This window comes from Rhizopus microsporus, assembly GCF_002708625.1.
Source record: "Rhizopus microsporus ATCC 52813 unplaced genomic scaffold scaffold_26, whole genome shotgun sequence".
NCBI lineage: Eukaryota > Fungi > Mucoromycota > Mucoromycetes > Mucorales > Rhizopodaceae > Rhizopus > Rhizopus microsporus.
In genome coordinates this window covers 242,036-266,550 of record NW_019671941.1, presented here as the reverse complement: position 1 = coordinate 266,550, position 24,515 = coordinate 242,036, and the positions used below count along the sequence as shown (strand labels likewise).

At 38.6% G+C, this 24,515-nt stretch overlaps 11 protein-coding genes across 11 annotated transcripts; 6 read left to right on the top strand and 5 right to left on the bottom strand.

The window, feature by feature from the left end:
• Positions 1-4: 4 nt before the first annotated feature.
• On the top strand, positions 5-831 carry RHIMIDRAFT_295401 (uncharacterized protein; the record flags this gene model as incomplete). The annotated part of the gene is made up of 2 exons (XM_023614177.1): positions 5-515; positions 580-831. Exons 1-2 carry the CDS (start codon positions 267-269, stop codon positions 829-831), a joined length of 501 nt encoding a protein of 166 aa, XP_023461935.1. The 5' UTR covers positions 5-266.
• Positions 832-955: 124 nt separating this feature from the next.
• On the bottom strand, positions 956-1,886 carry RHIMIDRAFT_270260 (uncharacterized protein). The gene has a single exon (XM_023612180.1). The coding sequence runs from the start codon at positions 1,869-1,871 to the stop codon at positions 1,020-1,022; it is 852 nt and encodes a 283-aa protein (XP_023461934.1). The 5' UTR covers positions 1,872-1,886; the 3' UTR covers positions 956-1,019.
• A 760-nt stretch (positions 1,887-2,646) lies between these two features.
• RHIMIDRAFT_208446 (Piwi-domain-containing protein) lies at positions 2,647-5,369 on the bottom strand (the record flags this gene model as incomplete). The annotated part of the gene is made up of 4 exons (XM_023607056.1): positions 2,647-4,574; positions 4,638-4,790; positions 4,877-5,015; positions 5,067-5,369. 4 exons carry the CDS (start codon positions 5,367-5,369, stop codon positions 2,647-2,649), a joined length of 2,523 nt encoding a protein of 840 aa, XP_023461933.1.
• Positions 5,370-5,507: 138 nt separating this feature from the next.
• Positions 5,508-9,004, bottom strand: RHIMIDRAFT_231318 (calcium-translocating P-type ATPase). Its single transcript, XM_023607691.1, has 6 exons — positions 8,930-9,004; positions 8,415-8,843; positions 8,125-8,355; positions 7,487-8,072; positions 5,822-7,439; positions 5,508-5,765 (listed from the first exon to the last, which is right to left on the bottom strand). Exons 2-6 carry the CDS (start codon positions 8,817-8,819, stop codon positions 5,522-5,524), a joined length of 3,084 nt encoding a protein of 1,027 aa, XP_023461932.1. The 5' UTR covers positions 8,820-8,843; positions 8,930-9,004; the 3' UTR covers positions 5,508-5,521.
• A 1,417-nt stretch (positions 9,005-10,421) lies between these two features.
• On the top strand, positions 10,422-11,580 carry RHIMIDRAFT_208310 (uncharacterized protein; the record flags this gene model as incomplete). The annotated part of the gene is made up of 5 exons (XM_023607047.1): positions 10,422-10,584; positions 10,642-10,799; positions 10,859-11,223; positions 11,276-11,380; positions 11,448-11,580. 5 exons carry the CDS (start codon positions 10,422-10,424, stop codon positions 11,578-11,580), a joined length of 924 nt encoding a protein of 307 aa, XP_023461931.1.
• Positions 11,581-11,659: 79 nt separating this feature from the next.
• RHIMIDRAFT_79605 (UPF0052-domain-containing protein) lies at positions 11,660-13,712 on the top strand. Its single transcript, XM_023615709.1, has 5 exons — positions 11,660-11,952; positions 12,008-12,078; positions 12,133-12,329; positions 12,390-13,411; positions 13,478-13,712. Exons 1-5 carry the CDS (start codon positions 11,901-11,903, stop codon positions 13,615-13,617), a joined length of 1,482 nt encoding a protein of 493 aa, XP_023461930.1. The 5' UTR covers positions 11,660-11,900; the 3' UTR covers positions 13,618-13,712.
• An 839-nt stretch (positions 13,713-14,551) lies between these two features.
• Positions 14,552-14,866, top strand: RHIMIDRAFT_241961 (uncharacterized protein; the record flags this gene model as incomplete). The annotated part of the gene is made up of 1 exon (XM_023609688.1): positions 14,552-14,866. One exon carries the CDS (start codon positions 14,552-14,554, stop codon positions 14,864-14,866), a length of 315 nt encoding a protein of 104 aa, XP_023461929.1.
• Positions 14,867-15,029: 163 nt separating this feature from the next.
• On the bottom strand, positions 15,030-17,886 carry RHIMIDRAFT_241960 (uncharacterized protein; the record flags this gene model as incomplete). The annotated part of the gene is made up of 8 exons (XM_023609687.1): positions 15,030-15,179; positions 15,240-15,348; positions 15,399-16,497; positions 16,552-16,885; positions 16,938-16,945; positions 17,001-17,047; positions 17,102-17,186; positions 17,247-17,886. 8 exons carry the CDS (start codon positions 17,884-17,886, stop codon positions 15,030-15,032), a joined length of 2,472 nt encoding a protein of 823 aa, XP_023461928.1.
• A 409-nt stretch (positions 17,887-18,295) lies between these two features.
• Positions 18,296-20,231, top strand: RHIMIDRAFT_241959 (P-loop containing nucleoside triphosphate hydrolase protein; the record flags this gene model as incomplete). Its single annotated transcript, XM_023609686.1, has 10 exons — positions 18,296-18,456; positions 18,508-18,545; positions 18,607-18,709; positions 18,763-18,911; positions 18,961-19,374; positions 19,429-19,457; positions 19,510-19,604; positions 19,663-19,751; positions 19,803-19,866; positions 19,913-20,231. The coding sequence occupies 10 exons, from the start codon at positions 18,296-18,298 to the stop codon at positions 20,229-20,231; spliced, it is 1,461 nt and encodes a 486-aa protein (XP_023461927.1).
• A 9-nt stretch (positions 20,232-20,240) lies between these two features.
• Positions 20,241-20,948, bottom strand: RHIMIDRAFT_208448 (deoxyribose-phosphate aldolase; the record flags this gene model as incomplete). The annotated part of the gene is made up of 1 exon (XM_023607057.1): positions 20,241-20,948. The coding sequence occupies one exon, from the start codon at positions 20,946-20,948 to the stop codon at positions 20,241-20,243; it is 708 nt and encodes a 235-aa protein (XP_023461926.1).
• Positions 20,731-22,729, top strand: RHIMIDRAFT_79471 (DUF500-domain-containing protein). The gene is made up of 7 exons (XM_023615708.1): positions 20,731-21,265; positions 21,309-21,350; positions 21,400-21,532; positions 21,591-21,604; positions 21,657-21,713; positions 21,768-21,866; positions 21,928-22,729. Exons 1-7 carry the CDS (start codon positions 21,229-21,231, stop codon positions 22,641-22,643), a joined length of 1,098 nt encoding a protein of 365 aa, XP_023461925.1. The 5' UTR covers positions 20,731-21,228; the 3' UTR covers positions 22,644-22,729.
• Positions 22,730-24,515: the final 1,786 nt, after the last annotated feature.

The window sequence follows — 24,515 nt, the reverse complement described above, 5'->3', positions numbered from 1 at the left end:
CATACATTGACCATTATATAATGCATATAACTTATATGTTTCAGTATATGGATGTCTTGTTGAATTTTTACAGTTTTGAAACTGCAAGAACTAAATAGTGTGACTACATCGTTGGCCAGCGCGCGGTTGAGAATGCTGCCAACATCCTCATTAATGGATCAAGGAAATATAACAAAAAAAAGAAACAAGGCGAAAAGACATCAAAGCAATCCTCCTTGTGCCCTTACAAATCAAGGGAAAAATGTACCAAGACATTATGCATATTCATGAATACTTCTTATTGTTCTTCTAAAAGCTTTTTTTTTTCCGAAAGGAAACACAAGGAAAAATTTGAGGAAGGTGACCGAACTAGAATGCAATTGATAATTTTCGGAGACGGCATGAAAAATAAGCACCATGACAAGTTCAAAGGTCTTCGGTGTGGTGTTTATGACAAGTTGTACAAACAGCTTCAACGACGTGAGAGGTTAGAGGAGCTTCTCCTCCTAGATATAAACGAATATAATACTTCGAAGGTATATAAAAACAACATTCATTTAATATCGATAGCCGTATAATAAAATATCACTCTTTCTATAGACATGTAACAGCTGCTTGGAGAGCAACTTACAAAATCTCAGGCGTGGAAGCGGCGAAGATGAATGCAAGATCCAAGTACTAATTTGTAAAAGATGTAATATTTTTTGGAATCGTAATGTAATGGCCGCTAAGAACATGTTTACCATTGCTGAATCCATCTGGAACGGCAATGGTCGCCCTAATGTCTTCCAGCGACAAAGTGCCACCTCCAGTGTGGTTGCCGCGTCTCACTCCGGTGGGGCGCTGACTTAGAGATTTTATGGGTAAAAAGAGCAATTTATTTTGTATCTGAATCTCCTTTTTTATTTCATCCAAAAAAGGTAAGTTAAATATTTGAAAATTAATTTTGATTCGTCCAAAAAAAACTAACATTGTCTGAATTTAAAGTGCGAATACTGTAAATAAAGTTCACGCTTTCATACAAAAAAAAGAAACGAATATTAGTTTGTTAATAATATAATCTCTACACAAAAGAATACAATCAAGATGACCATTATGGTTAGAATGGCTATTAGCTTATAATTACAATTCTTTTTATGCAGTAATCCCACTGGTACTTTCTCGATCAAGTCCAAGTTATCACTAATCACATAAACAAAGTCACCTTCATGCAATATCAATGGCCATCGTCGTCTGTATCTTTCAAAGATAATATTGAGTTCGTTGCGTAGCTCTGATAGCACTTTACATGTATTGGCTAATACTTGAAGATCTTTATGAATATCTTGAACCGTGCTCATCCACTGTTGTATTCGTTCATCATTCGTCCTTTCTCCTCGTTGGAGTAGTATCTGTACAGGTAATGGAGGCGAAGTCGATTGAAAGACCTGTTCGATATCGATTGCTGGCTGAATCTGTTTGATTTGCTCCTCAAAAAATAACGAAAAGCGTCTCTGATTATCCAAGACGATGGCCATGTACATTTCTATGAGTACCTTGTAAGACTGAATCAGATGCTTGAACTTCCTGTTTCGTACATCCAAGTCACTTAACCATGGCTTAGATGGCTCCAAACTTTGAACAGCACAACGAATAGAGTGTAAAAACCTTTCTGCAGCCTGGACATCGCGTGCTAGGACTTTTCTACATGACACTGGTTTTTGATGTATGCTTTGTTGATAAATAATTGTATAAGCATCTTGTATCTCTTGGATCAAGCGGTGACATTGATTGATATGAAGTGTAGTATGCTCCACAATAATATTAAACTCAAGCATAGAATCCAGAGTTTGGAGTAAGTGATCTCGATCATTAGATAAGGTTAGATCCAAGTATTGCTTTTCAGAATTCATTATTTTTAAATAAATATATTAACACAAAAGAAGAGAACAAAGATCCACTTCGTCCTTTTCTCTCTCTCTTTCTTTTCCAGAATAAAGTTGGGCTTAGCTACGGTTTTATTATTAAAATAAGCATACAATCATCTGAGAAAATAAACAGTTTCATTGTTCCCTTTCTTAAAGTGTTCCCTTTGTAAATAAGTTACGCATCTTCTCGATACGTTCACTGTTTGTCTCTCTCTCTCATTTTGGTATATATACATGTATATAGAGAGAGGCCATATAGACACATATAAATACAACATTTCACTTCCTTTGCTAAAAGTGTCTGTGTGGCTTGGAAATACAATACAATCTCCATATTATACCAAACCTTTCTTTTTTATTTATTCTACAACTCATAGATCATGGGCAAAAGTGCAAAATTCTACAAGCGTCCAACAAAAAAAGAAAAGGAAGGTCAAGCATTAAAGAAACTGGCTGAGTCTTCTGTCATTTCAAAGAATAAAACAAAAAATTCAATAGTTCTACAAGCAGCACAGGCAGCATTAGCAAACAAAGATCAAATGGATCTTGATAAACAACCGGAGAAACCAAAGCAAGAGAAGAAAAAGACAGATATACCAGATTATGTAGACTTGTTTTCAGGGAAAAAGACATATAAAAAAGTACCAGCGAAGAGAAAATAAAGCACACTTTTTATTCAATTTGTTATAGAACAAACCTAATTTTTTTCAATTTGAAGTTTATGCAATGAAAAAAGTTCATAATGAGATTTTTTTTGGGTTTACATGAAGTACATAACCTTGGTGAGCTCAGGTTTGACAACAGCGAAGGAGGCAAGTTGTGCTTCAGAGTCTTGTGATTCAGAGGTAGCTTCAGTGTCAGACCAGTTCTCATTACGTCTGTGGAAGCGAGCACGAGCGGCAACCAAGTCAGCATAGTAGGCAGCTGGGACCAAAGAGACAGCACGAGTGGCACGACCATAGATGTAACACATACGGTAGGTCAATTCTTGAAGAGCATCGGAAGTGAACTTGTTTTCATCATACAATACGTGGTAGTGAGTAGGGCGAGAAGTACCCTGGAGACCAGCGTGAGACTGAAGGTAAAAGTCAAACTCGAAGGGATGGACAATGTCGGTGTCAATGACAGTACCAGGTTGACAGTTACCAGTACGGTCAGCATCACGTGGTTGGATAGGGAAAAATCTGGCATGGTGACGCTTCTGGACGACAACGAAGGTGATTGTGGGCTTGTAGTCCTTGTCCAAAGAGGTACAGGCAGCACGGATAGCGGCAACTTCGGAATCCATTACTTGCTTGAATTGACCTTCAGAGACACCATCACGATAGAAGATCATACGAACAGGCTTTTGACCAGAGGATTGATAGAAAGATTTGAGCAATTCCTTAACCATGTTGGCAAGATCGGCAATGATTTCAGTACGGTTAGCTTGGACACGGATAGCAGAAGCGTATCTGGAAGCACGAGCGTCCATAGAGGCACAAAGTGCGGCAACAGATGGACGGTTCATATCACCAGGAGCAGGATGAGTGACATCAGCACCAAAGACAATAGTGGGTACTTGAGCAATGAAAGGAATTTGTTCAGGAGGCAAGAACAAGTTCATACCACCCAACTTCACGTTAACCTTAAGACAGACGTTGGCGCAGTATTGCTTCTTGGCATCAGCAATGTGCTTAGATTGTACACATTGAGTAGCAACACCAATGACAGTGTCAGAGATTCTCTTGATTTCAGCATACAACTGAGTACCAGTGTTGGGCAAGATACAGAAGATCAATTGAGGATTGGCCTTGGCAGCGTTACCAGCCTTCAACCAGGCTTCCTTCAAGGTACGGTCAATGTTACCGTTGGGGTCAGCGTTCATGATAGGAGGTTGACGATTGACAACATTCAAACCGGTATCAATGAAGGTACGACACAGCTCACGGATGAAGTTGTTGATAGCGGGAGGAGGAACGTTGCCAGCAAAGTTGACGACGGACCAAGAGCCAAGATTGGCGCCTTGAGCGACTTTCTTGCCACGAAGGTTCCAAGCGCCGCCTTGAGGAGCAAAGACAGCTTCTTGAGAGGAGGCGTGATAAGAAATCTTGGGAGTAGGTAAGACACGAGCATTAATGACGGCCATTTCAGGCTTGACAGACAAACCAAATTGTTGTAAGTAAGGGTTATCACGGTACTTGAGAAGGTTCATGCCTTGGTTAATCTTGTTAGCACGAACATCGGGCTTTTGACAAGTGAACTTGATCATTTCAGCTGTCTGCTTTTCGTTCAACTTCTTCATGTGACGTTGACCAGGAAGAACTTCACAAACTTCCATAGGCAAGAAAATATCCTTTCTGACGGCAACACAAGGCAAGAAGGGATAGTTGAGACGCTTATTGTATTGCTTGGCAAAGTAGCTTGCAACAGACAATTCAGCACCAGACTCGTCCTTGAAGTTGGTATGGTCAGCAGTGCTACGAGTAAGACCAGTGATCTTGTACTTCTTCTTTGATTCACCACGGTGAGTGACTTGGATTCTCAAAGACTTCAAGATCTTTTCAAGCTTAGTCAACTCGCGGTCAGGGATACCACGACGAAGTTCATCCAAAGAGCGACGACCCAAGATCTTGGCAACAACTTCAGGCAAAGGACCAGATTCATAGAAAGCGGTAGCGGAGACATCAATGTTGATCATCATTTTACCTAATAAAATTAATCATGGTTAGTACGTCATAAAATATGATAAATCATTTTTTTTGTACCTACCGATAGTAGGACGAGCAGATTGGTAATAACCTTGCCAGACCTCGGCGCCGTTAGGAAGAGGACGTTTGTCAGCAGGAGTAAAGAAAGAACGACCGACAGTAGTATAGGTCACGGAAGGAACATGACGAATAAGCACATCCATAACCATGATGGCTATTTTTTTAGGAAATATGGTTAGCGTTACGCGTTTCCTTAAGAAAGTATTTTTTTTTTAAAAAAAAAAAAGTATAAATATTTACCAACTAAACAATTGGAGGTACAAGAAGATTGACCGTTCAAGAAGAGACGAAGTTCTTCCATATTAACTTCACCAGCCTTCTTGATACGAATCTTGAAAAGACCACCAGAGCGCTTTGAACCTTGTTCTTGAAGTTCAACCTATGTAAAGAATGTGAGCAAAATGTTGTCAACCTAAAGGGTTCATAATACCTCGAACTGCATAGCGTTCTCATCACCTAAAGGAAGAGGCTTGGGAGAGAAAACGTTTTTGCGGCCATCATAGATAGTCTTGATGCCTTTAAGGATACCTTTGCCATCCAAATCTTCAAAGGATTGCCAAACCTTACGATAGAGAGCAGGGGGAGCACTAGGGGGGTCAATAGTGATATCGTAGTGGTGGACGTTGCTCGTAGTAAAGTTGATAACTTCAAAGAAGTTGGTACGAACACGAATAGGCTTGCCGGTTTTGCCGCTGCCAGGACGCTTTACAAGTTCTGTAAGCTGTAAAGACATTTTTTTAAATAAAAAGAAAAAGCAAAAAAATAGATTTCTAGTCTCAGTAGCCTCTTACATTTCAAGTTCATATAATAGACAATTTTGATTGGCCTATAAACTAGGCAATGAAAATAGTTTCATACTTTTTTTGATAAACTGGCTTTTATTGTTTATTGGATATAGAAAAGTTTGTCTGGTACTAAGCGAAGAATGGCACCAATAGGGATTGAACATAGACCAATAAATACACTAAGTAACCAGTGTGAAATACTAAGTGGCACCGTCTGAAAAGCTGCACCACCTCGTTCTACAATGATAATCTGACCACAAACACTAGTAGTAAAAATGAGCATAAAGAATTTGTTGTTTCTGATTCCCTTGAATATATTAAGCTTATTGTCTATTCTACGACAACTACAATCAAAAACAATAAGTCATCTATTTTTTGTTCATTCTACTTATCAACTTACTTGATTTCATTAAATATTTGGCAAAATACAAATATGGTAAACACTACTGTCTGAAGTGTTGCTGGTTCATTTTTTAGTCCAAGAATGTTTGTATATAGAAATACGAGGATAACACCAATTTGATATATCGATTGTCCTATTATCATTTTCCACATTGATGTATTAATTAAAGGAGCACTCTTTGATTCGGGTGATCTTTTTAATAGATCAGTTGAAGGGGGATCTGTCGCAAGGGCTAATGCAGCAAATGTATCCATAATCAAATTAACCCAGAGCAACTGAACTGCTGTCAGAATAGACTTTTGCTCCTGACTGCCCATAGCTGATAAAATTGTCAGCATAACCGCAGTTACATTTACTGTAAGTTGAAATTGTAAAAATTTTTTAACAGAGTCATTCACACAACGACCCCATGAAATTGCCTTGACAATACTCGAAAAGTTGTCATCCATCAAGATGATACTTGAAGCCTCCTTGGCTACTTCTGTACCCGCAATGCCCATTGAAAACCCCACATCGGCTGCCTTGAGTGCCGGTCCATCGTTTGTACCATCTCCTGTGACCGCGACAACTTCTCCCAACTGCTTCAAATCGTTCACAAGCAATCTCTTATCTTCTGGACTTGATCTAGCCAAAACACGAAGTTGAGGTAGGATAGACTGTCTTTCCTGACGTGACATTTTTCTGAAACTTGACCCATCCAGAGCAATTGAACCATGCACGTAGATACCACACTGTCTTGCGATACTCTTGGCTGTCATCATGTTATCACCCGTCACCATACGGACACAAACACCAGCGCGCTGACAGGCTGCAACCGCGTCAGTCACACCTTCTCGCAATGGATCCTCAATGCCGACAATACCCAATAATGTCAGCTGTCCTTGTTGCAACACATCCTCCAATTGTTGATCAGCTGTCCAGTGGTCCATGTCTTGGTAACAGATTGCCAAGGTTCTTAAGCACCGTGTGGCATAACTTTGAATGATTTTGACCATTCTTTCTCTATTTGCCTCTGTCATGACTCTGGTTACAATCTTTGTTGCATCTTGCTCATAGCTTGTATCATGCATAGATACAATACGGCTGCATTGGCTTAATAAGACCTCAGACGCACCCTTGACATGCATACGATAAATGACACCCCCTTCTTCTTTCGATACACGAATCACTGTTGCCATTGCTTTTCGTGAAGAGCTAAAAGGAAACACAACTTCAATTGGCCATCGTGCACGTAAGAGCTCAAAGGGTTCAGAGTCTAAATGGTCTCTTGAAAAGTTCAACAGGGCCGTTTCAGTCTTGTTTCCCACCAACGTCTGCTGATGTGAGAACGCCGTTGAGTTTAAAGCCAGAGCTTGGTTTAAATATCGCTTGATCACCAGCGGAGCCTTTGTCCCAAGTTCATGCATGCCAAACAAATCTGGTCTTGACTTTGGGGGATCCTTCAAGAAGCGAAATGATGAACCAAGTGTACCGGCAACGACTGACATCTTGTTCTCTGTCAGTGTGCCTGTCTTGTCTGAACAAATTGTTGTTGCACTACCCATTGTTTCGCACGCCGCAAGGATTCGTACGAGGTTGTTATCTTTCAGCATACGTTGTGTAGCAAAAGCCAAAGCTGAAACACGTTAAATGAGGTTTGATTATTTTTTCTTTTGTTTTTACCTAAAGTCACTGCTAAGGGTAATCCTTCTGGAACAGCGACGACGATAACTGTGACAGTGGTGATGAGAATAGCCATGATATGAGCAACCACATCCGAAGGTACAGCAGATAATGAGCCCGTAGCATATCCAATAAAACAACGCACAATCAGCATCGTAAACAAAAAGGCTGCTGAAGATAGACCAAACTTGGCAATACTTGACGCCAAGATGTCGAGCTTGTCTTGCAAGGGCGTGTTTTCATCCTTGGTTCGAAGTGCCATCAAAGTTCTACCATGAAAAGAATACGGCCCGACAGCAGTGACCATATATGTACAAAGTCCCTCCAGAATTCTAGAACCAGAGATCAGAAATGGGTCAAGTGGCCTTGCTGTATCTTCATCTTCAGAAGAAGTATGAAAGTCATTCCAAGATAATTTACGTACTGCATCTGATTCACCTGTCAAAGGTGACTCATCGCATTTCAAGTTGTGGCCTTGTATAAATACACCATCTGCGCAAACAATGTCTCCAGGCTCAAGCTGAAGGACATCACCTACTTGTACATCATATACAGATAATAATACATGTTCTCCTGAACGAATAGCCTAAAAAGAAGGTATAAATAATATATTTTTTGGCTTTTATTTAATACCTTACGGTCACTTGGCGATCCTCTTTTTTGGCGTTCAGGTCTCGAAACTGCTTTTCTTTTTGATAATCATTCACACTGCTCACAATGACCACCAAGGATACTGCGACAACAATAGCCACGCCTTCTACCCATTTTACACCTGGAACTCGATTACCTAGCGCATCATATTCGACTATTGTCAAATCTTCATAGATGCCCACAGTGAGTGAAATGACAGCTGAAGCTGTCAAAAGCAACTATAGACAACGGTTGAGATGACTGCACAACACGCGTGCTTTCTCTCTCTTTTTTTTACCAATGTTTTATCTTGATAAGCTTCCCACATAATCTTTAATAAACTGACTGGCTCCAACTCTGGTAGTCGATTAGGACCAAACACATTCGTCCTTTGAACAAAATATTCTTCTTTATCATTATAAAGCAGCTTGTCTGGTGGCATATAATATTCATCTTTTGTAGGTGGCTGTTTTAGATCGTGTAGGCGTATATAGCATAAATTTTCTTCACGCCAGTCCAATCCAGTGTTTGTATTTGAGTGTAATCCTCTTGCGAGGCTATCAACGCCCCCAATGGATTCTAAAATGTCGAGTCGTTTATGATATACAATCGAATAGAGTTGTTCAGGTGAAAATGCAAATGGATTAGAAGGGTCCAAGTGCTGCTGTGTCAATTCGACAAGGGTTTCTTCGAATGCTGTCATTATTTGTATGTATAGGAAAAGACGCTAAAAAAAAGAAAAAGAGAGAGAAGGAGAGGGATAGTAAGATATATAGTCTATGGATATTAAAAAAGCAAATTAAGGAGATGTACCAAGGAGTGAGTTTCAGTTCGCAGCAAAGACAGAAAAAAAGATAAATGAAAACGGGAGATGATTTTAAGGAGGGCAAAAATATATTCGTGGTATATAAAAACAAAGCGTTAAAACGAAAAAGGACAAAAGAGAGAAAGAGCAAGAGGTGCATTAAGATTGCTTGATAAATGTATATCTATAACCTGTTATTTTCTCCTAAAAGAATGATCTGTCTTCGTCCCACGCTACTAATTATTTACTGCAAATTATCCAAAAGACAAATGCACTATTTATTCTTTTGGACACACGTCATTTGAGCCTCTGTTCAAGCAAACGGTTTATTGTAAAGTACGATAACCGTTTATTAAATATGCAACCAAGTAGAATCAAATAAGTATATGGTACGATTGATGATACAAAATCTGTAAAATGCTGCAAGTAAAAATACGCCTATTAGGAGTTGAATGCTTCTTTCCAACCGGTTAACATCTTGAATACATTGTTGAAAATTGTTGGCCCTAAGTTTACGCCTACTATATATATCAAAGATACGAACCCTAGTTAGTCCTTTGTTTTTCACTTGCGCCAAATTAAATCCAATCACACATGTTTCGTAAAGAGCGTAAACACGGACACTTAGCAAAAAGGACAATTGTCTAGTCAACTTCGTTGCTTTAAAAAAAAACAATCATCACTCTTTCTCTCTTTCTCTCTTTTTCTCTTTTTATTCAAAATATTTACATATAAGTTAAATGAACATAGCTGGGTGAATAATTTCCGTTTGATTTGATCTTTGCTCTAATTCAGCAGTCTTGTGAGAAAGAATCAAGTATTCCAATTTAATTTGTTGAGCCCGACGACGAATACTTTCAAGATGATGCCGACGTTCAGCCGCATCATTCTTGTGCATAATTTTCTTCATGTCCAAATGGTTGCCTTTATGCATAAATAGACGCTTAATCGACCAGAGTAAATTGTGTTTAGCAGAAGGCATGGAAGGTGTTTGAATGTGAATAGTTGGCATATTTCAAAGCAAGAAGGATAAAAGCAAAATTGTAAATAATAAGATCCAATTAAATTGTCACAAAAGGAACAAAAGGAATTTTACAGCAATCAAACCAGAACATAAAAAAAAACCAACGACGCATTTTTTATAAAGAAAGGGAATATTAGAGACAATTTCCATTTTTAAGCATCCTTGCGCACATAGTTTTACTGTTTATCATTTCTCAAACATAAAGTTGCTTGAATGAAACTGAATTAAAAGACATTAAAAAAAATCACAGACAAAATTCATGCAAACACCTCCCTATCTCGAATGTATATGAAATAGCCTTGGTTACCAAGGATATGGCCACATAAAGAATATCTATGGAAACATTGAATCTTATAAGAAATGGATTACGCGTCTAGGATGACGCAGTCGTGTCTTTTGAAAACCGAGACAAAAGTAGTAATTGTTGTCCTCGGCTTAATTTTTTCTCTCTCTTTTTTTTTCTCAATAAAATCAAAATGAGCGTTTCAGATCCACTTGATCCTTCGGCTGTTCTTCAACTTACTTCGCAAGTAATCACCCGACTTGAATCACCTTATGATGCATTAGCAGCTGCTATGCATGCGATTATGCTTAGTGTTGGTTTTAGATTTGCAGGACTAGGTGACGATGCCAGACAAGGTATATTTCTTTTTTGTTCATGATCGCAATCGAATGAGCTAAACTCCCCCTTTTTAGAGGGCGACGGCACGCAAAGAAACCTGCCAGTAGAATGGAATCAGCATGGACCACACTATTACCATTTTAGATATAGCCATCCACAGTCTAGTTTAACGTTTGTGATCAAGGTGGTGCGAATGGGCGATAAATGTGCTATCCTTGGCATAGGCATTGGTGTATGTCTCTCCTTTTGAAATATAAAGCATATTTATGCAATACTGACAGTGTGTTTTAGGATAACAAGACAGTTGTCTTGGATATTACCACTGAAGATTACACATCAGCCTCATTCTTCCCCAACGATCTTTCAAATGATCCACTCGTACATGGATTTATCTCGAGCAATCGCTTTCATGACTTTATCAAGACTGTCAAATTAAACATCATACAACGTCTGATACCTGGGCTGAATAAACCGGGATATGATGACAGTACAACAACAACAGCAACCGCAACCACAACGTCTTCCTCGGGAACAACTCCACCAGGAAACCAACCTCGTCAACCTCCATTCATGGTGCCTCAACCAATGCCTACAGATCCATACAGCGTAGGAGGAGACGATCTAAATCCATTTGGAGATAGACTACGCTTACCTGGGTAATACACTCATTCATTATAAATAGAGAGAGTTCTCAATTATAATTCATAGATCCCGAGGAACTGGAGGAGGTATGTATGTAGGACCTAACCATCCGATCTTCGGAGGCAGATTTGATGATCCACCTATTGGCGGCGGACCAGAAAATTTACCAAGGTATTTAAACAAAGTTAATATAAATCCCATGGAATAAAACGGCCTAAACGTAATATACACATTCTAGAGGTGCTGTGCCACCTGGTGCTCGATTTGACCCGATAACACCACCTGGGCCAAGATTCAATCCAAGGAACTTTAGGGCGCCAGGTAGTGGTGAACCAGATAATGATGAACTTCTTCCACCTGTAAGTGATTGAATTATAAATGATTGATCTACTCTGCTTATAATGTTTGCTTAGGACTATGACCGTATGTTTGGTTAAGATCTTCATCTTTTTTTTTATGATATTCATGTTTATATAATCCAAAAAAATGTAACCATTTGTTGTATAATACATTTTGCAAGTCAAACTATGATCTAAATATAATATGGTTATTACGTGGTGCGAAGAGCGTATGCCACACAGCCTGACGGGGTAATCTTTGGATTTAAAAAACCGCCCTTCCACATATATATAAAAGGATTATCTCTTCATTTCCCCTTTTCGTTGTTTTCATTCTTTAAATATATATATTCATGGATCCTTCATTTATCGTTTTCTCAGGTGGTTCTGCTTGCAACTTTATTAGTAAGTAGACGAGCAGCCTTGACGATATAAAAAAACAAGACTCATTGTAATGTAGCAAGTACATTTCAGACCATTACTCCAAGTGTATGCTATGTTCTAGGTGTATCTGACAATGGTGGCTCTACAGTAATAATTATATACAAACTCATTCATTACCCATCCTTATCTCCTTATTTCTAGAGTGAACTATTAAGAGTCTTGGGTGGACCCAGTATTGGCGATTTGAGATCTCGACTGACAAGATTGATCAGCATTGATGGTCTTGATGCAGAAGAACAAGCAGCCATAAAAGAATTACTCAGTTATCGTCTAGACTCTATAGGTGATGATAATGCCATACGTGATGATTGGTCTGCTATTGTCGAAGGCAGACACAGGTACAAAATAGAATAAGGAAAAGAAAAAGCGACGCTAAGACACTAGGCTTTTATTTTCAGATTGTGGGACAAGATCTCGATTGAAAAAAAGGAAACCATTCGAGGCTTTTTGGTGTCGTTTAACTGTGAAATATTAAAACGAGCCCATAAGCATTTTAACTTTCGTAACGGATCCATTGGAAACTTTTTCTTGACGGGTGCTCGATTGTTTTTTGGTTCTCTGGAAGCAGCCATCTTCTTGTTCTCGTCTATCACTGCTATTCGTCAACCTACCTGTGTCGTACCTGTGATCAACACGAATCACACAGCGGCCATTGCTGCTTTATTAGAAGATGGTCATATATTAAGGGGACAATGTGAAATCAGTCATCCTGGATATCGTCAATCGAGAAACAAGACCATGAACCCGATTGATGCCTTTTCAAAACTAGCCTTACCTAGCTCGCCTATTGTTGGTAATGATGAAGAGGATGAGATCAATGGTAATCTTATATTCAGCAAATCCACCGAGGAACAACTGTCTGCACCTATTTCAAGAATATACTACATGAATGAGTACGGTCAAGAGATCTATCCACTACCTAATCCCAAGGTACTCGATCACCTCAACACACGTACTGAGCTTGTCTACTCGATTGGCTCCCTTTACACATCCATCTTACCATGCCTCATCTTGCGCAAGATCGGACATGCGATTGCAAATTCTCCTTCCTTAAAACACAAGATCTTGATACTGAACGGTACTACTGATCGAGAGACGGATGGTTACACTGCACTTGATTTCATTGGCACCATCACCAATGCGTTGAATGAAAGCCAGCTAATTGATGCTCGACGCGCATTTTACGATTCACACACAGAAGAAGATTCCACATTTTATACCAGACCTGTTAACTATGGTTTTAGACAATGGCCACCTCTTTATAGATTACGTACATCCTGTGGGTTACAAGAAGGATACACAGGTGCAAACAGCCCTCGTGAGCGTTCGACAGGAGCGTCTACGCCATTCCCTCCTGAACTCGTGCCTAATGAGCCACCGTCAAGGTATATTACACATTTAATTTATCTTTCTAATTCACGTAAGTTCCTCTTTTTTTTTTTTTTTCTATCTTTCTGATATAACAAATCTCATATATATTTTTTAGAGGTACCTGTTGATCGAGAAGCAATCGAATCTCTAGGCATACAATGTGTAGTTGCAGATCCAGATCCAAATTCAGAGGAGCCAAGGTATCATCCTGGACTCTTGCAAGAAGTGTTGTCAGAGATCATTGCTCAAAAATAAATGGCCTTGAGGCTCTAAAAATAAATATTTTTTAAACAATGCTTTCTCTTTCGGACTTAATGATTTTCTTTTTTAATCCATTGACCGAGATTGCCCATAAAATTGAATGCTGCTATAAAAGGCAACTGACGTGTACATTTGTTTTCTCTTGTATCGCGTTTTCTTTAATTAAAGACATCAATAAATCTGTTTATACTTAATATTTCATGCATGTATTTTAATTTTATTTGTTAAACAGAATAAAGAAATCATGATTAACATTGTAATCAGTACATCATCTTTACTGTCTGATAAAATTAATTCAACTCGTCTATTGTTGTATTTTTTTCATTGACATAAAGAAGAAGTTGTCCTTTTTTTCTTTATAATAGATTAGCTTGTAGCTTTCATTTTAATTATTTGATAACCTTTTAGAGAGTATATACGCTTGCAAGTACACGCTCATGATATAAACATTTATATTGATATAATCTTTAAGAAGTGATAAATCCTGATGTCAGCATTATCCCTGCTTGACGCTATCCTATATCTATCCTACATCAATCTGAATTATTCCGTTTAACCATTATAGGAGAAAAATATGTAATTTCAATATTAAAAGAGAGAGAGACTGAGAAAACAAAGAAATGATATCAGACACGTGGCAAACAATGACAATCTTCCCCTGTGTTTATAAACACAAAGAAAATAAAGGAAGAAGAGGGTTGCTCAAAGAAGGAAATGTTTACTTTATTCTATCGCCCATTAGTACCGTGAATACTTTAATGGTATTAAAGCCTCATCATCAATTTCCCTTTATAACTTGACTCGTACCCCCAAAGTGATACAGTGGCTATTACCCACACATAACCAATAACATTGAATTCCGAAAAAACTATAAAGGAAACCCTTTTTTTCTTTTCTTCCTTCTTTCTTTCTTTCTATATCTTTTATAATGAAAATGACTGGATCGTTTACTCTTGTCAAAACTCCTGGAAAAAAGATATCATTAGAACAATATGGTCATACTTGTCCCAAATGTAAAAGCATTGAATCAGTTCGACTGACAAGATCAGAAAGACGATGGATCCTGTTTAATAAGTGCATATCAAGTATCAATCGAGTTCGATATGAATGTTCAAGTTGTAATTGGAAAAATGAACAGTTGCCTCAGCCCAACCTTCCGTTTGAACTAGATGATCCTTACTGCTTAACATCACCATCAACACCATCGACACCATCATCTCATAGGCTCTCTTCTGCATATTAGAGTCCATGTATCTTATTTATTCTATACATACCAATATATGTATATACCACAAACACACAAGCATCCCCACAATCATTCTCTTTAAACACTCATCTTGCTGATTTTATTATTATTCTTTGTTATTTTCTCTTTACATAAATAAAAACACTCTTACATATACTTCTTATGAAGAGGACATAATACTTCCTGTTGACTTTGTTGATACAATAGACATTCTCTTACGTCCATGAGTGGTTTTTCCTTTATCTGTCTTTGGCTTGATTGTCTCAGGTACACCTAGATCGATCGAGTGTTGGATGGCAAGATTCAGGCGCTATATATATATATATACATGAGATCATGAATTTACTAAATATGGTAAGTGATTTTTTACCGTAGCCAGTCTGTACTCGAAATCGTAGTTTGAGTAGGTTAATGTCGATTCCCAGAGATACCTTGCTCGTTTGTAATCTTTCATGCCCCAGCAAGTGTTACCGCATTCCCTAATCGAGTATGGTGAGTTGAAGATAATATAGAGACATGATAATGTTACCAATAAGCAAATGGAGCAACCCAGTTGGTATGCTTAAATTTATCCTTGTTGTCAACGATCCAGTTCAGATGAACCACGCCTTCTTCATATCTATTCAGTGAATTCAAAATGGATGCTTTCATGAGCAATAGGGCACCACGTTGATCATTATAATCAGGTTTAGCTGTCATGGGCACTAACTCGACTCTTCGCAGGTCATATTCCATTTTTTCACGCTCATAGATCAGTTCGAGTGTCGATTCGACCAACTCTAGGCACTTTTCAAGTGTTGAGGATTCCATACAGGGAAACGCGTTCCACACAAACAGAATTTCGAGGGCAGGCAAACTGAAGTCAAGGTCTTGATAGCCACTGACCTCGAAGAAAGCAACACGATTCGAAATGTACTGCTCCATTTGAGAGTTTCGCTTTTTGTCGATGAGCTTGGGCGCCTCTGCAAATGCCAGAATAGCCTCGGTTCGGTTACCGAGCATCTCCATACAGGCACCATAAAAATATTTGAGGAACGCAGGTGAGTTGTACTTGGTCTGGAGCTCAAGGATACGGACAGCAGCACTTGCCCAGTCAAGACACATGGCAGAGTTAAAGGCAATTTCAAATGTTGCCAGGTGACCTACCTCGGGCCAATCGCCTTGAGTGACTTCGTACATGTAGACAAAGGACTGTGTTGACAGTGGCAGGTTACGTGCCAGACGACTGACACGGCCAGCAAAGAACAGGAAGAAGGCCGAGTTGGGATAGTGTTCTTGGGCATCGAGTAAGCACTCGATGGCAGGTTGGATCAACTCCCGCGTAAGGATCTGTGGCGCATATGACGTGAGGATCACGTAGTAGGATAAAAGCATAAGTGAAGCGAGCGGTGATCGGATACGTTTGCCTTCCAAACATAGCTTGAGAAGAGCAAACCCTAGATGCTTATCGGCCGTCCAACCGAAAGCGGATACAATCTTTAGGACCTTGGGAGGCAAAGAGGATAGCAACAGATGGACGGCGCCAATGCCAAATTGAATGCCCGAGACGGTATCTTGATCGATGTACTTGTTGAAGTTTTGACCCATGCGTTTATATTCTTGCCACACAAGACTATAACTTGTATAGGCTAATAGGTGATGTTAGGTTGACATGTATGCCTTTTTTCCCTTTTATTGATTACCTCTGCGAAGGTTCCATCCCGCTTTAAGATAACCAACAACAGTTTCCAATGATAGATATGTCATAGCCATCAGTAAAGCACATTCGGCTTTCACAACATGGGCCCTAAGCGCACCATTGGGTAAGAATTGTTGTTCCTGTAGTTCCCACTTGTTCAAAGGTCGTGTGTTGGTAGGAAGATGAGTTGAGTTGGTTCCCATGAGATTGGTGAAATAGTGTGATACCGTATCCTTCAAGGGCTTTTTGGCATATGCAGCTTCAATTTGAGCATTGGCAAATAAATAAGTTTCTGTCAAGTTGGAAAGCGCAGCCTCTACATCCTTTGAGTTATATGACTATCAAAGCTGTTATGTGTATAATTCCAGGCTTGTGATCAATTTGACTTACAGAAATTGCTATTTTTTATAGTTAGACAATATTCATATACCGCTTTATAACAAGACAGTTTACCTTTGACAAATGCCATTGAAGATAAACCCAAGGCATACAGTGGGTCTCTACAGTCCTAATCAGCTCCCTTTTTCCTTTTTACAAGATTTTTTTTAATTTACTCTTTAGATTTTGTTTCAAAGATAGCCTTGGCCTCTGAAAACTTGTTGTTAAAAAACAATTGAACACCTTTCAACATGTCCTCATCTAAAATATAAGCACTGATCAATCACTTTTCTCTTTCTTTTTCCTTTCAAATATACTTACCATAAGCCTCTTGTTCTCTTGGTCTCATCACGTTTGGTTTAACTCGAGTAAAGTCAATATTGGATAAAGGAATAGCACCTGTGGGTAACCTCTTTTGTTGCTCATTCGACTTTTTTTCTGTTTCTATGTGTTCTTTAGCAGCGTCATGATCCGCTAAATCATCCACTTCCTCATCGATGCCCCCTAACGTCAGCGGTGGACTTGGGGCAGCGCCTGGTGTAGGAGGCGTGACAAAATCGGCCATGTTCTGGCCGGCCGGCAAATCAATAGAAGTACGTATTTGTTCTGTTATAATCTGTAGATTGGTTAATGGCTTTGGCTTTGGAGAATTGGGTGCACTGGTTGCCATCAATGTTTCTTTGTCGACCTCTTCTTTTTTATGATTTTCTTCTGACTCACCAACTTGCTTTTGTTCTGGCTTGTCCTCGGCTATTACGTCTTCTTTAATAGATAAGGTATCTTGAAGTTGGGTTATCACAGAGACTAGCTCTGATTTATCTTTTTGTTCTTCTGCAGCAAAGAATTCATCATCCTCATCCTCTGTCACTTGGTCTACTTTAGAGTGGTCTTCTTCCTTTAAACTGGATGGCTCCATCGGTATATTTTCTTTTTCTTTCGAGATACTTTGATTATCAGTCATATTATAGAATTGTATTAATGTATTAGAAGAGAAAGAAAGGGAATTAATACCTGGTTACAATAAACTTTAAGTAACCTGAACACAGCATTTTCAGTTAAAAGTCAGCAGTTCTAATTTGTCCTCTCATTCGTCCATTTAAAAAGCACCTTTTCTCTCTTTCTCAGTAAGGAATACACAGTGCCTCCGATACTAAATGATGCTACTACAGATTCATCGACATATGCATCTCTTATATCTCAGTGTGGTGCATACCATTGTGCAGACGTGATGAGTCTAATACTTGCATCACCTATGATGCAAATGCTGTGTCGATGTGGACAGTGCAAGTAGCAAAACCCGACAATTTCTGCTGTTATCAACTTCTATAGTTGAATTAAAACCGCGCCCTAGGGTCTTCTTTTTATTTTTTATGAGCCTAGCGACTATTGTCAATTCGAGGATACTACCACCTCATGTGCCCATAATTTTAAACAACAGAATCGTTTCGCGAAGTATTTCTTCTGCTCCACCTGAGCCGGGAACTATCGGTGGTATAGTTGCTGCCATTGCTGAAAAACTTGGCATTGGAGAGTAAGTTTGGTTGATGATCTATATTTTCAATATATTTGACATTTTGTATAGATTAGCCACAGGTGGCCTGCAATTAGCCGTCCTTGGAGGTAATCACATCATGTTCTAATTTATTTTCACCTTTTCATATATCTATATTTTTATGTATAGGCGCACTAGCTGGATTCAGATATTTTGGAGGATACATTATCGAGTACTTGAAAAAGAAAACGATCGTCACTGCTGATTTTGATAGTCGAGACGAATCATACAGGTTTTTTAATACAAGAAAGAATAAAAGAAGAACACAGCTAATAGTTCCATCAGTTGGATACTGAATTGGTTAAATGATCAACCATACAGCAAAATAACTTCTCGATTTTCGGTATCGACAAGTATACTTCGTGCAGGGCAGAGACTACCTGGTGAAGGATTGGATGCACTTACGCCTCCTGTATACTTTTTACCGTCGCCAGGTAACAAAAGAATAAATACATGCAATATATTTTATATATAGCACAATAGGCTTTCATTTCTTCATGTACAAGAACCGTCTTGTCTGGTTGAACCGCCATCGACCAGGCAGCTCATCCTCTGGTGCTGCAGCAGCTATGAATCCAAATGTTATTCTTGAGAGAATAGAGATCAGTACGTTTGGACAGTCAAGAGAATTGATTCAATCATTAGTCTATGAGGCACAAAAGAAGTTTATGGATAGGGATAAAAGCAGAACGGTCGTGTTTGCGGCAGACCAATATGGTGCTTGGCGTCGCACACGATCACGGCCAAAACGACCACTGAGTACAGTCGTGATACCTGATCATGTCAAGACAACGTTGGTAGATGATGCTCAAGAGTTTTTGGTTTCGGAGCAATGGTACAGTGATCGAGGTATTCCTTACAGAAGAGGTTATTTGCTCTATGGAACACCAGGATCTGGTATATATATACTTGATGGGACACACGGCAAGAAAGAGACTGACAAATAAATAGGTAAAACAAGTTTTGTATATTCTCTGGCTGTAAGGGCACCGGAAACTAGAAAAATCCCAAACTGTAATAACGATCTGATAGGGTGAACTTGGACTAAATATCTATGTGGTTAACTTGAGTAATAAAAGCTTAACAGATGACACATTGGGTGAGCTGGTATCAGATACACCTAGCAGGTAAATAAATAATAGAAGCAAATAGAAAAAAAAAAAAAAAAACTCATGCACAAGATAGATGTATTTTACTAATTGAAGATGTTGATGCAGCCTTTATTCAAAGAGAAAAAGGAGAAGGCACAACAGCAAACAACATCACATTTTCAGGTATAAAGCTACAAGACATAAACATGGGACTGATCAAACAGCATATAATAGGTCTATTGAATGCCATCGATGGCGTAGCAGCACAAGAAGGTCGTATATTATGTATGACTACGAAGTAAGTTCACTTCAACTTTCTTACTCATCCATTAAATATAATAAAGTCATTTAGAGAGACTAGATCAAGCATTAATTCGTCCAGGCAGAATTGATGTCCGTGTCCATTTTGGAAACGCTACACAACGCCAAGCACAGGAGCTCTTTAAAAAATTTTATCCTAATCTTCCCCAAGACTCAAAGCTCCCAGAACTATTTGCTTCCAAGGTTCCGCAAGAAAGATTCAGCATGGCCCACTTACAAGGCTTCTTGATGAGCCATAAGCAGCGACCGGAAAGAGCTGTGGAACTGGTTGATGCATGGGTTGAGGGACATGACAAGGGCATATCTGATCATTCGACACAGGCTGCACCTGAAGATCTTTAAATAAAACGTTTATTGTTGCTGTCTCTTTTTAAACTCTTGGACGATTTTATCAGACGAAGAGGATCCAATACGCGTAGAACCCAAGCTCAAGAACTCAAGAACTTGGTCCAATGTCTTGATTCCACCCGAAGCTTTGACTTCCATAGATTCGGGTACATTAGCCCTCATCAACTTGATGTGTTCTACCGTTGCACCTGCGGAGGCAAACCCTGTTGAAGTCTTTACGAATTCGGCACCTACAGCTCTAGAGATTTCACAGGCCTTGATGATTTGTTCGTCAGTAAGATAAGCCGTTTCAAAGATGATCTTGAAAGTCACGTCCTTGTTCTTGACTCGACTGGCCTGGATAATGTCTTGCAGTTCTTGTTGTACTTCTGAGTAGAGACCAGAACGTAAATGACCAATGTTGATTACAATGTCCAATTCAATAGCTCCATCCTCGATAGCTTGAAGGGCTTCAGCAACTTTGACAGGAGCAGGTGAATTGCCATGAGGGAAAGAGATGACAGTACCTACCATCACATCACTGCCTTGAAGAAGCTCGCTTGCTTGTTTTACGTCACAAGGCTTAACACAGACAGAGGCAACATTGTATTCACGTGCAAGGTTACAACCTTGAATCACATCGTCCGTAGTTTGATCGGGACGAAGAATAGCGTGGTCAAAAACCTTGGCAAGCTTTTCGGCAGTGAGTGTTTTGACTTCAATGACTGTCATTACGCGAATGTGGGAAAAAAAATAGAACCAGCAAAAAGAGAAAGAGAGAGGAAAGGGGAGGGGATAGGAATATGTAAGTCACAGTTGTTACACCATATTATGCGTAGAAGAGGACACAAGGAAATGAAAGAAAATAGATGTTTATGGCTTCCAGAGAATATCTTGGCATAATGAAATTGTTCCACTATTTTCTAAAGAAAGAAAGAGATTGACGTAAATTGACTATTTTTAAGGCCAGTTCAAACAATAGCCCTTTTCTTTTGCTTTCCTTTATTTTCTGATGCATATTAACTCACCACTTCCTTCAAGTTTAGCATGTAAGTCACTTTAATATGCTATTATATCACTAACTTTCAATAGCCGAGTGTCGAAAGGCAGCTAGAATATTAAATAGTTTTCAAGGTTTGATGAAATAGGGAAAGATATACTCTTTATATTAAATGGATGATAGACGCTGGCAGTGGAATAGACATCATTATTCCTCCCAATATATTATCCAACGCAAAGGGATTAGCAATATTTACTGTATTAAAAGCAGGATTTCTATTTTCGGGTCGAGCAGGTTCAGGTTTAGTTGTTGCAAGGTAAAGATTTACATGGCTGTATATGGGCTCTTTATCTGATATCTGCTTACATCTATAGATTACCTGATGGATGTAGGTAAAATGAATATATATAAAGTTTGGTCTATTCATTATACTCTTTTAGCCTGGTCTGCTCCCTCTGCTATCATGACAGGCGGTATGGGCTTTGGCGGCCAAGTAGGTAACTATTGATCAATAAAAAAATACGCATATATTTATCTCTACTTGTGAACAGGTGCGGAACTGACAGACTTTATTATGGTTTTGAACACTACGGCTGCTGTAAAGAGCTTTATGGATCATGGATCAATTACCTTGGGTGGAAACATTTCTGGTAAGGACCATACAATTATACATATACACATAAAACTAACCTTTTACTCTTACTATGACAGTGGCCGCTGGACCTATTGGTCGAAATGCAGAAGCATCAGGCACTGCCTCTTATCGGACATTAGCAGCAGTTTATTCTTACAGTAAGACTAGGGGTCTATTCGCAGGAGTATCTTTAGAAGGTTCAGTGATCATTGAACGATTTGATGCAAACAAAAAAATGTATGGCCACAAAGTCAAAGCAAGGGATTTACTCACTGGCGTCATTCCACCTCCGGATGCTGCAGAGCCTCTTTATACTGCGCTACGCACAAAATGCCAGCCGAGTACTAATGCAAGATTTGGATTCATGGAGCGTGATTCATTTGACTATCGTTACAATGATCATTACGATCACCGTGATGTTATGCAACCTTCACCTACCAATCGACCATTAAGTCGAGCAGCGGTGCATCAGATGGCAAAGACAGGCACCTATGCGTCACCAAGCCTTGGAACACCAAGCTATGGAACGCCAACTTATGGAACACCGAGGTTGAACGCTAATAGCAATGATAATAGCAGTCGAGACTTGGTATTATCAAATAGAGACCGTCAAATGCCTCAAGTGAGGGCATTATTCAACTTTAAAGGGGAGCAAGAAGGTGATTTAGCATTCCAGAAGGGAGACATTATCACCATTATCAAGAGATCGGATACACAAAATGACTGGTGGACAGGTCGATTGAATGGAAAAGAAGGCATTTTTCCTGCTAATTTTGTTGAAGACATTTACTAATGTACACTTTATTGAAAAAATTACTTTACTGCCTATCTATTAAATGTATGTATGTATGTGACAGAGAACGTATCCAATATAAGATAACTTGTAGGTTATTCGTATCAAAAAATTATGAGCCTATTACTCTCTTTCTTTCTTCCTTTCTCTTTTTAATTAACCTTGCCAACAATATTGACATGTTTAAAAGTATTATTCAAAAGAAGAAAGCTGGTAAGAAACATAGATGACGCGTTTAAAGGTGAACCTCATATAATGTATATGACATTTGCAAAATATTTACTAGTTCATTGATATATAATATATAGATATGATTTGTAAAGATTGTCAGGAGGCAGAACACGCAAACAGAAGTTACTATAAATGCAAAATTTATAAAGAAGCTTCTGCAAGGGAGATTCTTGGCGCACGACCAAAACAAGTTGTAAACATATGGTCAGTTCTGATTGGCCATGTAGTAGTCCATTGATATAAAATACGAATATATCATAACCACACTTAAATGGATCTTGGTTCTTTGTTGATCAAACTGACAACATAAAATTAAAACAACATTTCTTTTTATCTTCTTCTTCTTCTTCTTGAAAATAATACAAACCAAGATGGTGAAAAGTTTTGCTGGAAGGCATCATAGGTAATGGGTAGAGGTAATGCCCGTAGAATTGGTCCGACTTCTGGTGTATTTTCGCGTGTGCGTAGTGTTTCCTTTTGATTTTATCTTTTTCATCTCGTAGATACTTTGTGTATAAGCATGGAAAAACAGCCTCTACTGGAAGGCAGTAAGTAAGTATTACTTTGAATAAAAAAACACGAGAGCCATGCCCTTAAACTATTTTGCCTTTATATAGCTGAATTTGACGCAGCAAAAATATTTTTATATCAACAACTTTCTTCAGTCAAGGATCGGTCAAACGTGTTTTTTTATAGAAGCGATTAGTAAAGCGTTTCGATTTGCATCACACGATACCGCAAAGGAGAATATAAGCCATTTGTTGTCCACTTTCTTGAATGAAATTGTTCGTGATCCCAAGTCAAGAAAGAAAACTTTGTATAATGGAAAAAAATTGAAATCGCCGTGAATAAGATTAGGAAAGAAGCCAAAACTATGTGAGTCCCTCTTGGAAAGACATTTATTTTAAAGATGCTGTACAATAATTATCCTTGTGACAAGCATTTGTTTTATTGTATTTGATCCATGAGGTGCTTTTCTGTCCTTTTACTTACACTCTCATACTCTCTCGATAAAAGGACCCACTCTTTTACAATCTCTTTTTCTTTCCTTTTCTTCTTTAGTTATTATTATTATCGTTCATTAAAGTTGTATAGATAAGCTGGTGCTTAACAGCCAGAACCAGTCAATCTTCTATAACCAATGTCCTTGCTTACCTTGATCTATTGGGCAAGACAGACATATATATATATAATTACGTAATAAAATGAAATGCTTATTAATGTCTTGGTTTAGAGCTGTCAGAATGTGCCTTCTATTACAAATCATGCTATGAGAGCATAATACATTTAACCGAGCTTACTTCACTGTTTACTGCGAAGATACAGTAACTGACTATATACAACGCATGTGTCTCTATGTAATTTTATATTTGCCTTTTGAAAAATGTCTAACAACGTTTCCAAATAACTTCACTGTATCTCATTTCACAGTTTGCAGCGATCTCTAGCTATCCTTGCTGACAGACAGTCATTTTTCACAAGCCGATTGCGTAGGATGACTTTAGCAGCTGCGGGATAAATCAAATGATTTGTTTAAATGCAGTTTTTGTTCATTGTCATCCAATGGATTGTGTGATAATAGTTAACCTACAACCAATGAACATTTAAATAATTTTGAACAAAACTAACAATGAAAAAATA